This window comes from Indicator indicator, chromosome 18, assembly GCF_027791375.1.
Source record: "Indicator indicator isolate 239-I01 chromosome 18, UM_Iind_1.1, whole genome shotgun sequence".
NCBI lineage: Eukaryota > Metazoa > Chordata > Aves > Piciformes > Indicatoridae > Indicator > Indicator indicator.
The window spans coordinates 14,325,848-14,350,457 of record NC_072027.1 but is presented as its reverse complement, the minus strand read 5'-3'; the positions used below and the strand labels follow the sequence as shown (position 1 = coordinate 14,350,457).

The 24,610-nt window shown below is 39.4% G+C and overlaps 1 protein-coding gene across 1 annotated transcript in view; it reads right to left on the bottom strand.

Moving 5' to 3' along the window:
• The window catches only part of SLIT3 (slit guidance ligand 3), a 503,078-nt gene that overhangs the window by 139,318 nt on the left and 339,150 nt on the right, over positions 1-24,610 (bottom strand). Inside the window, exons 11-12 of the mRNA XM_054389401.1 lie at positions 19,382-19,453; positions 8,884-8,955 (exon numbers count right to left, since the gene is read on the bottom strand). Coding sequence (XP_054245376.1) covers positions 8,884-8,955; positions 19,382-19,453 — 144 coding nt within the window. The remainder of the gene's footprint in view (positions 1-8,883; positions 8,956-19,381; positions 19,454-24,610) is intronic.

The window sequence follows — 24,610 nt, the reverse complement described above, 5'->3', positions numbered from 1 at the left end:
TATGTGGATAAACAGTGTGTCTTTTTGTGATGCTTAAGACGTGCACACACCAGAGAGGTGTGCTGGGCAGATGCCATTTGCTCCTGTGCAAAGAGTGAGATTGAAGTCTAACCATCATCGATCCCACTTAATAAATCCTCAGAGCAAAAGATGACCTAGAACTGCAGTGAATGCACAGGATTCAAATTCATTCTCTGATTAGTTTCAACAAAACATGAATAAACTGCTGGAAATCAGAATTTACAATGTGACAAGTTTTGCTGGTATAGATTTTCAGTGACAAGATTCATAGCAATACAATCTCTGACATTTCTGTAAGAGCCAAGTACCCAAAATGAGACAATCTGATCCTGCACATAGCCACAAATACAGAGGCACACTCTCTCCTTCAAGCATCAGAGAAAGCCATTTGGAACAGGGAAGCGATTGTGCAGACTGTTTAGAGGCAGGAATTCAGGTCCTACACACAGCTTTCCTGAGGTGACAACACCTCTTCTGTGTAACATCTATGCAATATATGTTCAGTACCTAAATCTAAAGAGCATAGACAGTGTGCACAGCAGTAACACAGATGTGGCCACAGTTGGTGGATCATGAAACAGATTAATGGCCTATTTCTGATCGGAATCAGTGAGAAAGGGGAGGGGGGAAGCGAAAAACCATGAGAAAGCAGAATAAATCACCCCTACATTTTTTTCCTCCCACTTACTGTGAGTTAGAATATGATCCTTGGCCAGAAGCATTAAGGTTTCTATTCCTTTAAAAACTCTGTTCTTTTAAAATAGCCCCTCTTTGGATATTCCCCTTTATAAATTCCAATTCTTTGCTTAATCTTTCTTCACTATCACAGCCTCCCTGATGGCATCTAATTATTAATTAGCTGTACAGGGCTGGCCTTGCATGGAGTTAAAAGTGGTTCTAAGATTTTTTTTTTTTAAACCAGCACCAAAGCATTGAGAAAAACATACTCTAGGAGGTAGAAACACTGATCTTCCTTAAACACAAAACCATGTAAAACGTGGTAAGTGTTCTTTATATTGGACTCACACCAAAAGAAGGGACAATATTAAATGTTGAGTCTTATTTAGCAAGAATTACATTGTATTTATTTTGCACCAATTTATGGTGAAAGTAAATTCCACTGATTTTCCTATTTTGTTATTGGCTTTACTGGATGAGATTTATACACAGCCTCCAGATGTGGTGCAGCATTCAGAAGGAGTTTAAAAATTCAAGTAGAAATAAATCCACCTGCTACTTAGATGGATGATGGATTATTAACTCAAGTCTCCATTTTCATCCCTCTGGATATGTTAAAAAATGAAGAAATCTCTTGCAAGCCTAGGACCACCACAGACTATAGGAGAATGGTTAAAGACCTTGTGGTTTACACATCACTGAAAGCAATGAGCAGAGCAGTATTACAATTCCATGAACCCATTTTCTGAAAAAGTGAGTTTGTCCACACACAGTGAAGTAATAATGTTTCAGCTAAGCTCTTTGAATGAATGTGCACTGAATTGGCACTGTAATTGTATCAGATGCTCACAAGCACCATCTGCATAATTAAGATGGTCCAATAATTGAATTATATGCCCGAGCACAGTTTCAAGTGATTAACATTTAAATAACATTTTGCACTCCAAACCCAAAATGATTGAAAAATTGTTTTTTAAGAGCAAATGGGGATGTTTATATGGTTTTTACTCTTTGCAATGTTTGCATTTTCAGCTCAGTGTAGTCAAGTAATCAAACCATCAGCAAATAAGTACCTAACTTGGAGAATGAAAGAGCAGCTTATCAACCTTTAAACATTCTGGAGACAGGAGGTTGATTTCTGTTGCTACAGGATGGACCAGAAATCATTCTAGGTACACTAGTGAAACTAAAGGAAATTGTCAGGGAGAAGAGCTGCACAGAGCCATTAGAAAACTCTTTTTCACTAGCTTTGTGTTTTGACAGCAATGACAACACGATGAGAATGAAAACGCATCCCAAGAACTGGCTGGCACATCCCACATGCCAGACTCCACTGGGGGAAATGAAAACTCACCAGAAAAAGGCAGATGTAAAATGCATAAGAGACTTGTATGAAAGGAGAGAACTGGGTAACAGTTTTGCATGGCTTACAGCAGAATACAAATCAAATATACCTGACTTTTCTAGAATATCAATAGCAAAGGGAGTTAAGAATTATCTTTAACACAACTGATCAGAGAGAACAGTGGAAGTGCCAATATGGAAGTATCTAGTCAAGCACTCCATCATCCTAGCAGTCAATGACAAGCCATGTTTAACAACAGAACTGTGTGTCCTTGCTTACTTACAGGCAAAATAATTATATAAGTCTCCAGGAATGTTTTAAAATGGCCTGGAGTGTAGGGGAGTAATCTGACTGCTGCTCACTGTGCCAAGATATTTAGACATCTACTAAAACGTATATTTTCTAATGTGATGACTGACCACTGTCCATCAGTGCTACAATTGATAATACTCAGTGTGAAATCATCATTATGCTTGCTTGAACCAGCTTCAGGTGTTTCTCTGAATGCAAGAAACTGGATGGTGAGGATGACAACAAATTTATTCAACAAAAGTTAATATGGAAAAGTCACAAGCTGATAATGAGTCAAGAAGGAAGCACAGAAATAGTCTGACAGTCCTGTTCTGGGGAGATTTTAAAGGACTCCTTTCATTACTGATAGAAGAGACTGCAACTCCAGTCAGAACATCATCCACAAAATCCTGTGGTACCTGTGTTACTACTTGGAGAATTATAAGTGCGTGCTATTACAGGACTTGGACTTCTGCTATTCAACTTCAATATGTCTAACTTACGCATGCAGGTAATGTGACAGTGGATTTTAGATAACCAAACAGTAATTCAGATGCTCAACAGAATGCACACATTTTCTCACCTTCCTGCACTATCAGGAAGTAGTTTCTTGTGCAATAATAACTCAGATTCTGTCAGGTGAGTGCAGCACTGGCGTCAGAAGAGCTAACAAATTACAGATTGACGTATGAACTAGCAGTTGTTTTGGGAAGCTGTACGCAGACAGGCTACAGAAGTGACACAGAAAAGACAGATGCTGTTACAGTCTTTCATTAGTGCTTGACTGTAATTGTATTTCTGTGTCTGGCAGATGCTGCTCCCTCACTTTAAGAGTAGTATTTGAGCTTAGTAATGTTATCACAATAGCAGCTCAAATGCAGAAATCTGAAGGAAAAAAGCTTGAGGCAAGCGGCTTGAAAACAATTCTAAAGCTATTAAATGGGTCTGTGCAGAGAGTATTCTGCCCTGAACTAGAAGGACAAAGGTTGCACAGCATCTTGGCTGTAGTCAGAAATATTTTGAGCAATCAAGGGAAAATTCATATGCCATTTTGCTAAGAATTTAGAATTACAGAGCCCAGACATTACCTAGGTTACAAAGGACCTCCAGGGGTTATCTGGTCTGAACCCCATTCGAAGCATGACCAAATTACAGATACTTAATGCAGATATTTGCTTTATCTGAGAATTAATTATTTCCTCAGATCACAGGGTAATTCAGAATGGCAGGAAGCTTGAGAGGTTTATTCTGTTAGATTCCCCAAACCAGGTGAGCTGTAAGGCCAGACAAGGTTGCTGTGAGTTTTATTCAATATGGTCTTTAAAATCTTCAAGGACAGAGAATGCACAATTTTCTGGGCAGCCTGCTCCACAGTATGACTTGTAGTTGTGAAAATGTTTCCTCTCACATCTAGTCAGAAGGTATCTTTTTTAATGTCTTTTGTCAATTCTCCATTAGAAAAACGAGTAACTCCATGGAATCAGATTTGATCCACCACTCAACGCTCAGAAAGATTGCTATGGGAGGAGAGACTACTGTGCTACAAAAGACTGGGAAATGGAAAACTAACATTTCTTCCTCCTGGCACTTGTATACTGTTTGCATCACTGTTTAATGATACCCAAGTATACAAGGGTGTAATGTATACAATACAAAATATTGGAATTGATGTACATTCTTAGTGCAATTTTGTCTTTCTTGCTTTAAGAATACTTTGCATGGGTTTGTGCTTCAGTGGATTTTCTTTGAGCTTCTAAACAAGCCCTGAAAGTACACAATAAATAACTGGTAGATCCTAGTTTAAACTCTTAAGTACTGGGATTAAATTTACAATTACAAATCAACGCAAGCACTTCAAACTTGGCAAATCTGCCATGGACATATTTTCCAAGCTACCTCACCAGAAGAGCTATGGGACTGCCAAGTATCTCAAATATTCATCCAAGGAGAAACAGCACAAAAACAGGCTAAAAAGGAGATCACTCAATGCTGAATTTTGGGAAGACTTATAATAGCAGTTTCTGAAAGGACACAGACAACTTGTCACTTCACATAAGTCTATTTTAAATAAAGCTCAGTTGCAGTTGTAAATATAATTTCTAGTTTCAGTTTTTATCCAGGTGAGATGATTTGATCTGGAAGTCTAATTTTTCACCACTTTTGAAGCTACTTTATCTGTTCAGTATGTTTAACTCCAGGCACCACTATTATTACTGGTCTTTTCCAACTACGGAGATGAGTTTTCCCTTACGATCAGATACTATAAGAAGGTTATAAGCTTTTGGCTTCATTTTATGATTTCAATATATATGCACCCCAGGAGTACCTGTACTTCTGGCAACATCAAAACAGAGTCCACTATAGGGATTTTTTCTTGCCCTGCAAGCCATGAGGATCTCAGCCACAAGGTCTGGGATCAACACGCCTGAGCCCTTGTATAATTACTAACTATGCAAAGTAAATGGCTTCAAGGAAAAGGGTTTATTGAAAAGTGATACTTGCCAAACATCTGAAAAATGAGATTTCATCCCCCTTTATTATTGTGCTAGATGACCTCTTTAAACAGTAGAGATTTGATGATACCTTCTTGTTCCAAGAAATAAGAGCACTGTGAAGAACACAGTGTATGACAGTAATAAAAAGGCTGCCAGAATGTTTGTTTTAATATGGTTTCAGAGAAGAAAGTACATATGAAAAACACTGGTTAACAAACTTGGTGCCCATTATCCACAGCTCACTGTCCTGAGCCACACGATTCACTGTTTCAATGCAGTCAGGCTCTGCTCATTTGGGAGCAAGCAGAGCAACTGTCAGCCTTATCTGTCACAGGGCTGCTGAAAGAGAAAGCTGCACAGTGTTATGTTGTGCCCCCTCTGCAGTGATTGGCATAAAGTTTGGCAAAGGGCAAGGGCTCCTGAACAAGCTTGTCCATGTTCCAGGAAAACTGAAAGACAGGTGAGAAGGACATTTAAACACATTCCAGTTTATAGACAGATGAAGGTTAATCAAAGGCCTCCTGGACAGGAGTTCAAAGTGACCACATCTAATGGTTACTTGAAAGCTTCCACCTTAAACTGAAACCCTTTCCATTCTTTTGATATTCAAATGCAAGTTACACAAACAACTGTTCATTAATCAAACACTATTTTACAGCTTGGATGGTTTATTGCCCCAGTGAAATGAAAGGTTCAGTTTGCTGTTTAAAAAAAAAAAAGTCACTCCAGTTATTAATTTTTGGAAAACAGTTTGGCGCTCTATAATCCAAGCCGACCTAGAATTCTCAGAAGACACTCAGTCCAGCTTGCTGACTTGAGGATAGGGTACAGTAGCTACAGTAGCTTTCCAGCATCCCCTCTCCTGGCAACTTCAAATAGGATAAAGAAAATAACATGGTCCAAGAAAAGCTTCTGTTGCACAGAACAGATGGGTAGTTGGACTTCTGTAATAATGTTTGCTGCTGTGTTGGTTACAATTGCGTCTTTAGGAAAACATACAATTTGTGAAATCAGCAATTTAACAGAAATTCAATTGTGATTATTTATTATTAAGGGAATGTTAACTACTTAAGATAGCTAATTATAATGAAGGCATCAGAAGCAATATTTTAAATTAAATCAGTAGGGCTTAAAAAAAGAATAATAAAACCAACATCATGCCCCAACAGAAAAACCTTATTATCTACCCATGTCTGGTTATTTTCTTGCCAAATATAATATAATATTGGCTTACTCACCTCAGTCTTATATGACTGAAATACAGAATTCTAATGCTAGCCAGGCAGTTTAAAACTTGTTTGGAATTCTTTATTTCCCATACACCAGAGCCCAATGGGACAGTTGAAGATGCTGTATCTGACATCAGTGGTACTGTCTGCAGATGTAAAGCACTTAAACAAAACAATTGTACCAGAACGAAAGTGGAATACTCTGGGCCTATATTGTGACAGTATATTGAAAGAGAAGGATAATAACATTTCTGACTCTGATGAGTCTTATCCAAACTAGTAAATAACAATGTTAGCAATTTCACAGTAATTATTTTTCCTTCTAAATGCAATTTCAATGATTTTATACAGGCCTCACAATGACTCCCTGTTTCTGTTTGTCTCCTGCTTCACCATACACCAGTGTATTTTCAAAAATGCTCCAGCTCAAGCTTAGTAAATTACAGCAGCTACCAGGATACCTTAATCAGAGCATTCTTATCAGTGTGTCTCCAGACTAATAAGAAGAAATCCAATCTAGAGCCCACTGAACGCTAAATTAGATCAAATCACAGGGCACTCTTCCAACTGTTCAACAGCAGGTCTAAAACCAACAAATGGCACTTATTTTTTCGGTATCCATTAAAATACTACAAGCCAACCCATAATAGCTGCTTCAAAGCCATGACCAGAAAAGCCTGCAAACATTCGTTTGCAGTTAAAGCATGATCATTCAGTGTTCTCCTTGCCAAAAGCTGCTTTACAGTCAAACACTTACAAGAAGACCCTAAATGGCTCCAGAGCCACAATACTCTGGAAATCCCATAATGGGGCAACCCACTTCCATCTTTTCAGCTTTTAATGGTTCTATGGCATGCAGATTTTGCCCCCTTAACAGAAAGGCATCAGTTGAGATGATTCAGACTGGAAAAACAGGCTTAAATATGTAATTGGTTGAAAGCCCAATCTACATGCACACAAGGACTATAATACAAAGGCATTGAAATCTGCCTAATGCTTTATGCAAAAGTTCTGGACCCACTTTTTCATAGGACACTGTGAGCCATGTGTTGAGTGATTATTCTTCTTTTCTATTGGAAAAGATCCTACCTGTAAAATGTTCTGGGTTAAATAGAGCAACTGTGTATTACTTTGAACTTGCAACCTTTGAGGAGGAGGACTATGATAAAGCTCAGTTTTTTACAATATAGTTTCTTTCTCAGAGGTTAAAGTGACAAGCTAAGTTTTATCTCTCCTTTCACTGGCAGCATCTTCACTGTACTGAAGGCAACCGGAGCCTGACAATGCCAGTTATATAAGCACGTGCTGAGTCCCAGCTTCCAAACACTTTTGTACTTTTTCTTACACATGGCAAAATGCCTGCCCCGCTGGCCACAAAGACAGTGAAGCACTAACATGTGAGGTATGGGACAAGACAAAGGAAAGGAGATGCCAGCAAAAGGATGTGCAAAAGGTGAAGACAAAACAACTGACTGCATGCAGGAGATGAACAGCTTCCAACTATCACAGCTCAAGGACTGTCATAAACAAACCAAGCTCTTTCTTGTCCTGATATTCAAGAATGAAGTGGTCTGTGTTTGCAACTAAGATCTTAGAATCATAGAACCATACAATCATTCAGGATGGGAAGGGACCACAAGGATCATCTAGTTCCAACCCCCCTGCCATGGGCAGGGACACCTCACTAAAACTAAACATCTGAGTAGTCCTTCACTTAACATACAGAGCAATCTCCATGATATCGTATTTTAGGTCTTGGGCTTTGCTCATGGATTTCTAATCTAAACCTATGCTTACTTTCATGTAACCTATAAATGCAGAGAAGAGAGCAATCATGGAGTGACATATTGAATGGTAATCATGATCTGTTAGATATTCATTTCTGGTTATATTAAAACAGGAAAGCTTAAAATAACATGTCCAGAAGCTATTTTTTATTTTATATTTAGTATAATTTATTGTTTGGAAGTGGAGGGTTGTGTGTTATATAAACCAGAACTGATTGATCACATATCAACTTTGCTTTCAAAGTGCGTCAACCATGCTGCAGAATATGAGGAATACATAGTAAACGCATTTTACTTTTGCTCCTTCTACCAACTGGCTGAAAGAGCAGCTGATTTCCTTCTCTTTGAAGGAGTTACTGGTTCCCAATGTGATTATGGAGACAAGAGTGAGTGAAATTTGCAATTTCACGTTTGGCTTAGGAAATTTTGTATGCTACATTAATAAATACTGAGGACTGTGTGATATGCATCTTAGCGCTGATCATAGCTGTGTGTTTAATCCCAAATGGCATAAAATACTCAAATACACAATGTATTTTTTAATAATGTCTCTTGCAACTAAGCCACATTCAGCATAATAAAAATATGGAACTAAGCATGGCTGGTGACAATGAGAACTTTCGTATCACCATTTTGCTTTCAAGAGCAGGCACTTTCAACACAGTAGCCCTCAAGGATCTAGATATTTAACCACAAATGCTAAATGTGTAAAACCAGTCAGATGGCATCCCCACCTGCACATCAGCCAGTGGCCAGATTTCCTTTCTTGGACTTCAGCACGTCTCTCATTTCCTCCCCACACATAAATCCTCTGTGTCTATTACTCGTTACACACGCTGTGCAATAAAACTGTTGGCACCTTCCTTTTTTCCCCTCAGCCTTTGCCTCCCTCTTGTCTGACATAGAGACAACAGACTAGCACATCCCAGTGAGTTTTCAGTGGAAAGGGTGATTATATTAATGTCAGAAGCTAAAAAAAAAAATCCAGTAAATCTAGCTTGCCTGTAGAATAAAGAAGAGGAAGGGATCATACTCACAGCAGCTGCAGAGACACAAGATCATCAAAAAGGCCCTGGGGAATCTCTGTGATCTTGTTTCCATAGAGCACTCTGAAAGATTCAGGAAGACAAAATAAATCTTGAGTAACAGACCAGTTTAGTGTCCTCCCACATCTCTACATTATCATCCTTATTGATCTTGTGCACCATGCCCAGGGTCCGTGGGCACTTCATTTAACTACTGATCTCATTTTCTTTTTCAGAGAGCACGTGGTATTAAATGAGTTGTTACGATTCTGGCTTCCTCTGGTGCTGGAAAGCATTTTTAATGTAGACACTGGATGTGATCCAAAAACGGTATCTGAAATATTTTTTATTTTGTTGAGGGATTTTTTTCCCCCACGCTTTTTAGAATTATTTTAACCACTGAAAGGTACGTTCTCTGATGCAAAACCCTAGAATTCTGCTCAGTGATACTGAATTTAAAAGCCAGGGAGCACAAGCTTGCTGTAGATAAAATTTCATATAACTGAATTGCTTCAGATATAATAATTGACATGAAATGTGACACAGGCATCACAGGGTAAAATATTATGGCTTCACCAGCTGCTAGCTAATATAAAGAAATTTAGCCTGAACTGGGAATAGACATATACTTCAGAAACACAAAACTAATTTAGTTATAGTTCAGTTACAAAAATCAGTAAAGATTTAATAACACAAATGAGAGTCTCTGTATATATTTATTCAACCATAAATATATATGACCTGATACCCATGATTCAGTTTTAATATTAAAACTTTTTAATGGACAAATGCATATACAGTATTCTCAGAAATGGAACTAAAGGGAAAACCAGACAAAACCACCATTATGCTCAGATGTATTACCTAGGGATCAGAGCAAGATCATGTATGAAAGGAACACCTGAATTTCAATCATAGTTAAAGTATTTACTCATGTCATTTCTGCAAGTTGATAACATTTGTCAAACTAAAAAGTGAGTTAGGAGCTTATGGGGGGCTCTGGTAAAAGAGAAGTAGATTAGGCTCCCTCTGAAAATGTTATGCCTTACCTAAATGTTTTAATAGACTTCAAATTGGGAAAAACAGCATTTATGTAATTTCTGTGCTCTATATAGGACATAGCAAATGGTTATAAACCATCTCATGACAAAATTTTGTTGGCTGTCACTAAACTAGTTAATTCCCGGACTTTTAAAAGTGAAATAATATGCTAGCAATTTATCAAATAGCCACATGAGGCTTGGATGCTGGCTGAAGTTCTGGCTTACCCTGTCTTTCAACATATTACATATTAGGGTGAGTTAACATAGTGAAAAACAAGCACTTAGCATGACAGGCCATTTACAACACCCTCTGGCCTTCCCAGAGTATCACCACTTCAGTTTATCCTTCATCAGTCACTGGAAGTGTATCACCTTTGTGGGAGAGTTCCCAGACTAGCTCATTTCTGAGTCTAAATAAAATGAATCTAAATAAAATAACACCACACAATGTCCTACTTCTGCAAAATGTCATGCACTGTACATAGATTATTATACTCTACCCAAAACTAGACAGAAATTTTGGCTGAACTCTGAAAGGTCCATTTAGATAGCAGTTTCAAAATACGAGATAATCAAGTCACTGAAATTCACTGGGCTTTAAAACAACATCCAAATGGCTGATCACAGACTTGTTTCTGAACAAAGTAACTAATGTTAGCACCTGTATCAGGAAGCAAAAGCAAAACCTCTGCAAATAAAATATTTATAAAAGGTTAAAATATTAAGATAAGGCACACAGAATCCAGTACACTTCAGTCTCCACACTCTCTTTAGCACTCTTCATTCTTTAGCAAATGCATCATGTCTATACCAAGTTCAGATTATAAGCTCTGTCACGTTAGATGAACATCTTCCTTAGCTTTGTGAAGCAGCAGGACCATCAATGCTGATCAATAATGTATAATAGTGAAGCATGGAAGATGGAGTTCAGAAGCTAAGCTTTACAATATGCAAAGAAGTAGCAAAACCCAAAAGAAATCCTCACTCCAGACTAAGGGTTATTATGGCTGTAAGAGTAAAACTCTTTGTAAAGTAAAACCACAAAGCAATCCCAACACTCACACCTAGGGCAGTTGTTGGTTACAGTACTGCTAAATGCACACATCAAAATAAGACTCTTATTAGAGCAATTTACTCTGCTCTTGTGACACCCCCCCCCCCCAACCTTGAATACCACCTCCAGTTCTGGTGTCCGCAGCATAAGAAGGACACAGAGTTGTTGGAGTGGGTCCAGAGAAGGGCCACAAAGATGGAACACCTCTGCATAGGGTGAGGGAGCTCGGGCTGTTCAGCCTAGAGAAGAGAACACTCTGGGGGGACCTTGGAGCAGCCTTCCAATACCTGAAGGGATCCTACAGGAAGGCTGGAGAAGTACTTTTCATAGGGGTGTCTAGCAATAGGACATGGGGGAATGGTTTTAAGCTGAGGGAGAGTAGGTTTAAACTGGATCTTAGGAAGAAGTTCTTCAGTATGAAGGTGGTGTGACTCTGGAATAGGTTGCCCAGGGGTGTTGTGAATGCCTTGTGGGTGTCTCCTTTCTGGGGATGCTCAAGACTAGGTTGGATGAGGCCAAGTCTAGTTGTGAGGTGTCCCTGCCCATGGCAGGGAGGTCACATCTGATGATCTCTTATGTTCCTTCTGACCTAAGTCATTCTATGATTTTGTCACTTTTAATTTAGGAGTCAGAAGATCATTGTGTAACGTTTACACTGAATTTTAAACCTTGGATGTGTTTATACATGCTCTTCATTATTATTTTGAGAAAAATAAATGCACTTGGAATGAAATTAAGCTTAGATTTTTAGAAGCCATGAAAAGAAAACAAGCATTTTTCAAACCTAATTGAGCTTATATGCATGTGGCACATTAACATTCACACAAATTAACAGCTAAACAAAAGTCAGTATGAGAGCTCAGGCACTTGTCCCTAATTCATATTCATGCTCAGCACTACATAGAGCCAAATTAGCTAATGCCATTGTCTGCCTGCCATACCAGAGCTGAAGTCAAAGGGTCCTACAGAAAGAAGCAAAAAGGAGGGGAGATTTATAATGCACTACCTCTCATTTCTTGGGTTCCTGATTTCCATTTACTCTAATAAGAAGTACAGAAACTTTTGCTTTCCTCAGAGTTCTCTTATTTTTTCCTGTTTATGACAGGAAGTCATACTCACACCAACAAACAGATTAATGGTCAGGTTCTTGATCCAAGGCCTTTTTTCTGAAGATACCAACTGCTGCACTTCTAATAGTACTATGAATGCATCAGCCTGCAGAAAATTCTGGCTAGGTTATGGATGTGCCATTACTGTAGCTACTTTCCTCTGTCTCCTGTCATTCTGCCCATCTCAGTAGCATGCAACACAATGTTTCCAGAATAGCAGTTTTGGGGGAAAAAAAAAAAAAACAACAAAAAAAACTCCAACCAAGAAAAATACCTCCAAAAAGCCATGTAACAAGAAACTCAGGCAAGTCAGTTTAAGAACTTCGTTTCAATCTCCAATGCTTTTACCAACAGAGATAAATTTTAGATTTGTCTAAGGCTGTATGTTCACTTGCATCCCTCACATATGCTGCAGGACATGCAGGTGTCCTGCCTACTGTGCAAGCCTGGCACAGGAATACAACTCCCTATTTATCCATCCCCTAGCACTTTTAGACCCCAAATATTTGTTATTAAAAATACACCAAAGAAAAGTTAGTATGTAATTAAAAATATAATCTCAGTAACTGCTGCCTACAGACAGTGAATCTGTGAATCAGAATGGCATTTACTAGAACACAAAAAAATTACTAGTAATTTTATTGGGTGCTCCTGATTATTCATTCAATTCTCATCCTTGCTGGGAGACCAACTCAGCCACAGGTCTGACAAGATCACTGACAAGTAGAGAATTTATTACCCTAAACATGGCGGACATTTTATAAGACAGAGAATTCTACATTCACAATGCTAATTTTAAAAGTAGGAACTCAAGATTAAGCCAAAACTAAGTGAGGCAGCAACAGGTATCCTTTTTCTTATTGCTCCTATCTTTTCCCACCACACATGGGAGTCTCTTTTACAAAGAGAGAGACCAGTGGAGAAAAGAGTCAAGATGTGCAAACACATGAGACTTGCCCGGGTATGATTTTTATCTTAGTCTTTCCAGGAGGTAGGTATATGCAATAGCAGAATGACCAGTGTGAAGAATCAGTCATTGTATTTTTAACTCCAGCAAGCTTTTCTCAAATATTTTGCAGGCGCTTTTGAACATTAGCCACTTGTTATGGCACAGGTGCAGCTGAGTCATCTGAGGGCTATATTCTTAGTGGCATGTAGAGCCATCAGCTTGCCATTTCACAGCTAAGTGCTTTCAGCATGGCCCCAAACCACAAGCTGCAGTTCTTCAAAAGTACCTGGCAGAGTGGTTCACAACTTGCAGCAGTTTTCAGGCTGTGATCAAACTTTCAAACAATGGGAGGAACAACACACATAAAAGAGAGATCTCTGGCTGCACTGCAAGCACTGGAGATCCCTGGAAAGGGCATCCTGTTCAGCTGAAGAGTAATTATGGATCTCCAGTAAGAAATTATACAAATATATGAAAGTCACAATCAGGTCTTCCACCTGATTCTGGTGTGCTATTTTAATACTGTCCCTCAAATGTATCTCTTCCAGCCTTCTTGATTCTATGATTCTATGATTCTATTCCAAGGCACAATTCAGTATTAAATTCTCAGTAAATTAATTGTTACTACTAAACTTCAAGTTTTGCAGATTAATCTAACTCATGTTCTAAGTAATTAAAAATAAAGATTACAGAGTGAAAATAGTAACCGTGTAGGCTCATCTGAAAGTGTGGGACACAGATTTATCTAAAAGCTGGAGACTTTCAAAACCCTCCTGGATGCACTCCTGTGTGGCCTGCCCTAGGGTGATCCTGCTCTGGCAGGGGGGAGTGGATTTGATGATCTCTGGAGGTCCCTTCCAACACCTAACAGCCTGTGATACCAGACAAAGAAGCATTGGGGGCACACGTAACAAGCATGAGAGAGAATGTAATTAAGCACATAAGGTTTCTTCAGCACCAACTCAACATGGAAGTGTCTCATTGATTCTTTGCTGTCTCCAGACACACTCCGACCCCTTCACAACTTCTGAATTAAGGAATTTGCAAAGACTTTACCAACACTGGGCCTTTCATATGCACCAAAATTTACCATATGACCTTCTAGGAGCGTGAAACAATAATTGCTGTGCTGTCTTTATTTTACAGTTACCTACCTTACTTGCAAATGTAGTTGCAATTCAGCTGCTTTCAAAAGTCACATCTCAGAACATAGAGATTTTTTTCCTGGAAGGTGATAAAGAACTCTTGGAGGTATGAAATCATAGCACAGAATCCCTTATTCTAGACCATATGGTTTCCAGCTAGGTGTTCCTTTATTTTGGCTTGACTGAAACATTCCTACTGAAGTGTCAAATTTTGACTTTCTGCAATGTCTTTTTCAGTCCTCAGAAAGCTTTTAACTTTCCTTCAGACTGTAAAAACAATTCTTGCTAGGAAAAATTACATTTCCCAAGCTACAAACAATGGCACAGGCTCAGTAAGAATCCAAGTTTTCAAAAGGGGAGGGATTGATAGGGGTAAAAACAGCAATAAATTTCTAATATCTGAAAGAAATTTAGACATGTAAATTTTTCCCCCCTGCACTATTTTATATTTCTTCAGTACAAGTCAGTCACAATAAATCACAGTAAAACTATCCAAAGCCATTTGTTACCTTAAAATAAGTTTGGCAGTTATTACAATAGACAGTGTTTTATTGCAGATTTCAAATCACCATGAATGACATCACATACATCACCCAGGAGATGATGGTCTAAATGGGACTGCTATGTCAAAATCTAAGCTGTCTCTTGTCTTTGTGCCCAGGCTGAGCTAAGCTTTTAAATTGTTCACTAGCTTAATTCAGTATATGAACAAAAGCAAAGGAATTCTCCCTTAGCAGTGGTCTAAAATTTATTCATTCATTTTAACACACTGAAGGCTTAGACTGTTTTGTCATATCTCATAAAATGTCCCCAGACAGTCTGGACATAGCTTTCCAAACCTACATTTGTGGGAAGTTTACTAACCCCAAGAATAACATTTTGATACTATTAACAATAACCAAATGCTGACACAATCCTCTCATTGATATTAGACAGATTTTGAGTTGATTAAATGAAAAATTAATTTAGTTCAGAAAGTGCATGTAGCAATCTTGAAACATGAAACTATTCATAACTTAGTCCCCATGTTCCATGCTGAGCTATTAACTGCTCCAACTCCAGCAAAGTGCAACTCTAACCATGTAACACAAACTCTGTGTGCTACAAATAGAGCATTTACCAAATGCTTAAAATTAAGCTAACACATTAGTTCACAATCAACCAATTTTGCCACCCTTTTCACTGCACGGGTGTTTCCTGCTTTCCTATTTATATGGAAAGAAGTATTGGATGGCAAGACAAATCCCTGCAACACAAAAGCCATGGCTATATCACCATGGCTCACTTATATTTGTGCTGCTCACTCGTTTTTTAGATTTGAATAATTTTAATTATTTGTTTCTTATTTTGGATATTTTATGTGGTCCCAAGTACTGCAGTATCACTACCTCTCACGACCTTCAAAGTAGACACTCTTGTGTCACCTCTGAGACAGAGAAATACTTCTTCCTCCCAAATCCCACAGTAGCATCTTTAAAACTAATTTGGATATTTTATGTGGTCCCAAGTACTGCAGTATCACTACCTCTCACGACCTTCAAAGTAGACACTCTTGTGTCACCTCTGAGACAGAGAAATACTTCTTCCTCCCAAATCCCACAGTAGCATCTTTAAAACTAAACACTCTTCTTTTCAGCCCTTGGCTCACAGCACCCTCTAAGCTCTCCACAACTGTTCTCTCAAAAGCAGAGGCTGGATCTTACTTTACGTTCTGTTTTGTCCATAAACAGGTTTACAGTTTGATTCATACCAAACATATGCTAAGGATTTAAACCCTAGTGCCTAAATACTGAAAGAGAACTTCAGATTCTGTGAAGAAATAAACCCACAGCCCTAGAGCTGACCAAATGCCTTCCAGTGCCTCCCTGTATGTAACAGAAGAGGAAAAAGAAAAGCCAGAAGACACTGAGAATAATTAAAAAACATTCTTCAAGAAGAATGATCTAGTTCCTTTATTGTTGCCACAACCAAGAAAAAATAGAAAGTTATGTACATGCTGAAATATTTGTAAGAAAACCAGAGTAGAAATTCCTTGTTCCACACAATCATTATAAACCAGGGAATACAATCCCACTGAAAAAAGGGCATGAAGAAAACAGCTACTTTTTTTTTTCTTTCTGTTTGGGGAATGAGAAGTCTTGAGTACTTACACGAACAAGCTTACCTTTCTTTTGCTAAATACAGAGAAAGACCTAAGGTAGAATTGGGTTAGTTAAAAGTATTAAGATTTTGTGACCTGTTTGACTCCCACAGGTGACTTTCTTGTTATAGAAAATCTATAGGTTTAAGGTAAAAACTATGACCTGCTAGCATATGTCTCATTTAGCGCTTTAAAAAGATTTAAATCTTACACTTTCAGGGAAAATTGCTTCTGTAATAAACATTCCTGTGTTTTGAAAACTGTAATACAACGTCTTTTCTTCCATCTCTCCATAGGTACAATAGGCTGAGTACTCTGAGAAACAGTTCTGCCTGGAAACACTAACCTAAATTAGCTTCAGAAGAAAGGAGGTAGCAACCCACTATATATAGGCCTCCATTAGCCAGCCAGGCTAACAATATTGGCTGTCTTCCAGATAAGCACTTTCACTCTCTTGGACCCATAGGGAGCACTGCAATTGCATGCAAGAAGGGAGTAAAGGGAGGAGCAGAAAGTGGGAATAATGCAAGGATTTTAGGCACTACAGCAGTACTCCATTTTTAATGGAATCAAAGTTGCTTACTTTCACTTGTTCATTAATATTTCTCCCTCCTTTATTCCTGTTTTAACTCAGCTGGTGGAAAAGTCCAGATGCCTAGTGCACAGATTAAACCTCAATTGTGTCTCATTAACACGTCACCCACCAATCACATTTGACTTACATATATGAAAAGTAAAAGTTACCTCAGTTATTCTCAGACTACAGTTATGGGGGCCTCAGGCACGAAAAGGACTGTGCTGCTTAAAAGACAAAACACTAGTAAGCAAACTCTCTTGCTTCCTTCTCCTTTGGCAGCTTCATTGGTAGGACTGGCACTTCAAAGGAGCTATCCTCTCTTACACTTGTCTTTTTGCAGTTGATAGAACTGGACTGGTGGCTATGGCAGAGATCAGATGAAAGAAGATTCTCTGCTTCTCAGAAGTAGAAACCTGGGGGAGGTTTCTTCAGAGAAACCCAGATTCTGCAGAACAGCACATAACCTTGTTCCATGAAAGTTCAATGAAGCTCAGAAACTCAAACAACTCCAGAAGTGACCAGTACAGTGACCGACTATGGAAAAATCAACTCTTGCCCATCAGCCACAGGGGAAACATTTACAAGACATACCTGAAATTAACAGCAAAACTTTTCAAAAGAAAGTAAAAGCCAATAGCAAGCACAATGGACAACTGAACCTAGAGGAGGAGGCTGACAATTTCAAAGCTGGAGTTAATACCCTTGTAGAAACCAGTCTGCCAAAGAGGGAAGAAGCAGATTGTATGTTACAACAGCTTTGTGTGGCTGCAGTAAAAGGCAACTGAGGCAGAGACAAAGACTGAACAAAGAAAGGCTGCTCAGAGACAGTTCCCTAACTACAGCCCTTTCTGTGGTGCATCTCATCTCTCTGCCCTTTCACTTTCCCCTTGTAACCTCCCAGTGTTAACTTAAGCACTATTTTACCCACTTAGATATAAACATATTTAAACATCATTTACTTAAAATGTAGTTTTGGATGACTGGGCAGAGGACATACATTTTACTTGCTTCTGTGTACAAGTCAAAACATAAATTCCTGCCCAGCTTACAGTCTTTTCCTCTCCAATGTGTTCAGTCTCACTCCTGAGGCCACCTGGGGATATCTGAATTGGATACAGCTAAAGCTGAATAACTTCTCAGCTGGGAAGTCAACCCTAGTAGAAATGTCTTGCCTATCCAGCATGCTCCTAGATTGGAAAGCTGTAGCATTGCAGCATCAGCAGTAGTTTCATAATAAGACAAAACGGAAGTGTTCACTAAATGCCGTTCTCTTACAAATAATTTCCAGAGAGCATTGAAGGGGATCTGACCATTTCCACAGTACGCTGGGTAACACTGCCCCAACTATCCAACAAAGGCTAGCAACACTTAGTATCTGTTTCTGGCATTCTCCCAGCTGGATTCAGGGCACAAAAAAAGGCCCATCTTCTACATTCCAGCTCAGTTTACTGCAACATTTAAGTTTAGCATGAAATAACTTTCTAATATTAGCACCAGTCAACAAGTTTATAAAGGTTGTTAGAATTATCCAGGATTCAGAGATTAAAACTATGACAGTGTTTAGAACTAAACTGCACTCTTAAAAATCAAACTGTACTATATGAATATTGATGAGCTAAAGGCTTTAGAACTGTCTTTGAAACTAACACAGATAAACAATCATTCCAGTTGAGCTTACCCTCTTCTCTCAACCTAAGACTCTTTACAACACTCTCTTCTAGTTCATTCTCCATATGCAGCTTCTGACCTTGTACTGCTCTTTCTACCCATTAAAGACTCCACTGTTTTAATAGTGCTGTGGGTATCTAGGTTGAAATATAGCTGCATTTAAAATCAGCTTGGTGCTAAAACAGTTTCTGTGTTCTACAAGGAGAAATGAATGGGTGTCAAGAGATCCTACCTTCCTTTTATCTTCTGTATGAAGCAATATCTTAGGCCTGTTCTAGGTTAATAAAGTAGTTGTTACAGATAAGAAGTAAAAACATTTTCCTAAGAGCTTAAGTTCTTCCCTAACTAGTTTGAAAAAAAAAACCCAAACCAAAAACAAATAAACCAAAACCCCCACAAGATAATTCAATGTCAGCTCTTCAATATAGAAGAAAAAAAAACAACAGTATGGAAGTGTTTCCCCTAAAACTGCTCCCTGATTTGATTCACACCACCAAACAGTGTCTGAGCTCTGATCAGGCTCTGTGTGCTATGGTAAATTGAGGGGCATGGATTAACCAGCTAGTGCAAACGCACAGATCTGAAGAAGTGACCACGTCAGTAACCTTGGGGGAATTCATCTACAAAAGAATTACTAGAGACATGTAAATGTTCTTCCTTCTAACCCTCACGACCAACTTTTGATTTATAAAAAAATCAGATGCTTCACACAAGCTGACAACTGCACATGGAAGTGTAAGTTCTCCCAGACAGCACATTATCATTTTTATTTCTCTTACATGCAAGCTTTCCCCAAATGCTCATTCAGCTCTACTTTCTACTTACAATGAAATGAGAGACTTCAAGCCTTTGAATGCATCAGGTGCAATGTCAGATATTTGATTCTTGCTGATGTCTCTGCAAAAAGAAAAGAGCGTTAAAAGAAAATTGTAAACAGGAAAACATTTTTGCTGTAGTTTATTGGAAGAATGTACTTGATGCAAAAAAAAAGAATCCCAAAAGAACTAAAAGATAACACTACATCAGAGAAATTATGAACTGTGTAAGGACATAGATAGATGAATGATAGGAAGATAGCAGTCCGTATGGCAAGGCATAGCCTCCGCAAAATGTTAGCTCCCCTGTGTGACAGCCCAATCCTCTGCTGTCTCAAAACAGTGTGTGGTGGGGCAGGGCTTATAGCCTTTAATGAGTCTACTGTCTCAAACAAGGTGTGACAATACCTGGTCTTGAATAGACAGGGTGATGACCATAATAGCTCTGGAGAAGAGCTGGTATCTTAACAATGAAAAGAGGTAACTTCTGGGGAGGTGGGAATTTCCTCTATAAAACCATGTGCCAGACATTGCACTGAAGAGGCCTGGTGCACACCTCTCTTTGGGATTTGGAGAGACTGCACCCCCACCCCTTACCAGAAGGGTATAAAAGGACCACTTCCAGGGTCCAAGTGTTGCATTTACCACAGAAGATCCTGCTGGGATGTACACCCACCACCAAGAACTTGGACTACTCTTGTGAAATTGTCACTAGATCCATGGAGTAGTGATATTTTTCTTTTCTCTTACTTCTTAACTCTATTTTTCCCTCTCCTTTTTCTTCCCATTCACCTCTGTTCCAGTCCACTAACAAGAGTTTCCATTGGCTCTAACAAACCCAGCTCCTCAGCCCTTTGGTGCTGTTTCACTTTAATTTACTCCAAGGGAATTTTTCAATCTTGACACAACCTCCACCATTTCCCAAGTTTGGCTCAGGGTTGTAGCATCCTGCTAATGAGGTCTTTCATTTTATGGACAAAGAGTTTAGAAAGAGCTTTGAAGAACAACAATGAGGTACTCCATTGAACAAAAATAATTGACAAAATCATCTTAAGAACTCCTAATAATGGAGATCATTTTGTGACTCTGGGGTGGTCCACAAGAATCTACAAGAATGTAGTGGCCTATGACAAAACATAGAGGTTGTCTGAATGTTTAAGTGCAGGCATGGAAGGCTAACTGATATCAGTACAGAAGGTCACATTTTGATTATAAGTTAAAATAATAGATATGGTGACAAGAGGTTCGAAGGTAGCTGGAAAGTGCTGGCAGGACATTCATTGAGGAAGATGGTGGGTGTCAGCATGGGTAGGCACCAGAGGAATGGCTTCTGAAACAGCAAGACTGTGTCTGCCTAAGAGAAGAATCCTGTGATAAATGACATGTAAAGACAAACATATTCATAAATACCAGAAACATGTAGTATAGTTACACAAAATCCCCATCAAACCCCTAGGAAATTCCACTAAGGATTGGTCTTTATTTGTATGAAATAATATGAATAATTGTTAGAATGATAAAATTCTTCTGAGGGAAGACTTAAACATATCTGTCTAATATCAGTGGGAAAGGAGACAGGAAACAGACTACTCAGCCTTGGATTCCAAAGCAGGGACCACTGCCACTGACAAGCTCAGCACTGCACCAGTACTGGTGATGTTTGGATTTTAATGGCCCAGAAAGAAGAAGCAGTGCAAAATCCTACCATGGCCTTGATGTGGGGAGGCAGGTGAGAAGAGGGTTGGCACATCATTGGTAGGTCTGTCTAGCACTTTCAGATACTGGGGAAAGTCTTCATGCATCTGACCAGCAATTGTCTGAACCTTTAACACTGTGGGGAACACCCAGTGGGTGTTGCACACCCTGTGTCAGGGAGCCCCAGTGAGAATCCACCCTTTCAGCTATGGTGTGAGTGGGAATCAGCTAAATCCTGCTGCCATTTTCAATGGAAAATGTGTTCCTGGTTTGGAAAATACTCTTTGATTCTGTCCAGAACCAACCAAGCACACCAAGATAGCAATTATGCCACAGCTTCTTTATACATGGACCCAAATTTACCACACTTGGGACCCAGATGATCAGATCTGGGCACCTTGTCATAACTGTCACTGCAATCCAATCTTTCTGTCAATCAATTCAACCAGGTGCTTAGCTACAGGAATAACTTGCAACCACCTTACTGCAGTCACTGACACTGGATATCAAGTTTGTGTCAGCAGTATCAAATCTTTTAACCGATAGCTGAAGCTGGTGTAATGCAGTGTTTCATGTACATCTTCACTGTTATTTCCACTGGGGCACATACTAAGGATCCCAGTCAGAATCTAAATAAACATCACTTGAACAAGAACTTGGGAATCAGAAAGTAAGAAGATTTTCCTTTTTATACACGTTTTGAGCTGCAAACTCTGTTGGTTTAAATTTTAATGAAGTCCTCTAATTGCTTTCAAATCTAGTCACATAAAGTGGAATTTTCTCTCTTTTTTGTTTGCTTGTTGGTTTTTTTTTTGTTGTTGTTTGTTTTTTTCAATAAGGCTCATGAACTGCTCTGCAATCTACTGATGTTTTCTACTACAACATTGTGCCTACAATGGCAACATTCAGTGAAGGTTTCCACTTCTTCACCTCACCTCACAGCAGCCAAATTTGTGACAGTGAAGTAGGAAGACTTGCTGTTACTCAGGGTTTTGTGAAACATGTTCAGACTGTCTGGTTGCATTTGCTGCTTTCTATCTAGTAATTCTTATGAAAGCAGAAGTCTGATGTGAATTTGTGCTGTTTATTGAAAAGCATATTAAAGTTTTTTACAATGACATGAAATTACAAGTTTGTTGAGCAATGACAAGCATCTGAAAATGGGCATCTAGTTTTTGAAACAAGCATTTCAGCACAATTTTATTGATTTGCTACATTTCAACATTTCCATTCTTTCTCTCTCCCCATGTCTAGACGTAATGAGTGTATAACTAATGGTGCCTGAACGTGCATAAACGCCATGCTGGGTGATGGCACTCACCCGCTTCATACAGATGCATTACAATCAGCATTAGAAGATAATTAGACAGATTATTTCCTTTCTGTTAGATCCCAAACTCCATTGCTGTTGGATAGAGAAGCTCCAACTCCATCTGACTTGACTGAGGCAAGATTCAATTATCACAGGATCACAGGATGTTAGGGGTTGGAAGGGACTCCTGGAGATCATTGAGTCCAACTCCCCTGCCAGAGCAGGACCATAGAATCTAGCACAGGTTGCACAGGAATGCATCCAGACAGGTCTTGAAAGTCTCCAGAGAAGGAGACTCCACCACCTCTCTGGAGAGCCTGTTCCAGTGCTCCATGACCCTCAAAGTAAAGAAGTTCCTCCTCATGTTGAGGTGGAACCTCCTGTGCTGTAGTTTATATCCATTGCCCCTTGTCCTATCACAAGGTGCAACTGAGAAGAGCCTGTCCCCCCTCTCTTGACACCCAGCCTTCAGATATTAATTAAATCCCCTCTCAGTCTTCTCTCCTCCAGACTAAAAAACCCCAGGTCTCTCAGCCTCTTCTCATAAGGCAGTGCTCCAGTCCCTTAATCATCCTGATAGCTCTCCAATGGACTCTCTCGAGTAGATCCCTGTCCGTCTTGAACTGGGGAGCCCAAAACTGGATGCAATACTCCAGGTTGTACAAGGGCAGAGTACACAGGGAGAAGAACCTCCCTTGATCTGCTGGACACACTCCTCTTAATGCACCCCAGGATCCCATTGGCCCTCTCAGTCACAAGGGCACATTGCTGACCCATAGATAACTTCTTATCCACCAGGACTCCTAGGTCCTTCATCACAGGGCTGCTCTGCAGCAGATCACCTCCTAACCTGTACTGGTGCAGTTTATTATTCCTTCCCAGATGCAAGACTCTGCAGTCATCCTTGTTGAACCTCATTAGGCTCCTCTCTGCTGAGCTCTCCAGCCTGTCCAAGTCTTGATGAATGGCTGCACAGCCTTCAGGTGTATCAGCCAAGCCTCCCAGCTTGGTATTGTCAGCAAAATTGCTGAGCAGACGCTCTGTTCCCTCATCAATATCATTGATGAAGATGTTGAACGGGACCAGACCCAGCACTGATCCCTGGGGGACTCCACTAGTTACAGCTCTCCAGCTGGAGTTGGCACTATTGACCACCACTCTTTGGACCCTATTTTGTAACTAGCTCTTAATCCATCTCACTGTCCTTCTATCCCACACGTTCTGAGCTTACTCACAAGGATCTTATGGGAGACAGCGTCAAAAGCCTTACTAAGGTCAAGGTAGACTACGTCCACAGGTCTCCCTGCATCTACCAATTCAGTTACAACATCAGAGAATGCTATCAGATTAGTTAATCATGATTTCCCCTTGGTAAATCCATGCTGACTACTCCTGATCATCCTTTCCCCTCTTTTGCTCACTCCCTTTTGTAATATCATCCTATTCTGTGTTTGACTTGCATCAAGACAAAGAGATCTGGGTTTTTCTAAGTTGCACAGCTAAGTCAATTTAGACCACAAGGCTCATTTTCATAGTTTAGGGTCTCTCTGCACAGGTTTGAGCAGCTGAATCTAGTTCAGAGGCAAGTAGGTTGGAGTAGATGATCTCTAAGGTCACTTCCAACCTAAGTCATTCTATGATGATTCTACAATTCTCTGAACCACTCAGTGGAAATGTGGCTCTTTAGCTGTAAATGTAGTAAACCTATCAGGGTTTCACCCAGGCAAGGTATACATTAGACCCTTCAAACTAGTCTCCCTACACCTCTAACAGCATGGTAGATATCTTCTTTCAAAAAGTTGCTGAGCACACCTTGGAGGGCATGCTCAGTTACCAGTTAGTTTCTGAAACTGGTTTTAATTTTGCATCAGGGGAGCAAGGATACTCTGTAAGTCTCTGTATAACATAGGGCTGTATAGCTGAAATGTCTTTACTGTAAAAGGTTTTAGATTTACTTTTAGATGCAGTCAAATATAAAACTATTAATAGCACTGGATGTGTAGTCTCTTTGTTGTCTAACATTATTATAACCAGATTACATGATTAGCTCCAACATGTAAATTGGCCCATTTGTCTCATTTGACAAGGGTACTCAGCAAAAATCCATGTCATATATGGTTTAGTTTTTAGAAGCTTCTTAACAAACCCAGCAATGCCACGGAGCTACTGTGGAACCTCAATGTGTTTTCTGCTAATATATGCTAAAATTAATTTAACAACATGAAATGCCTC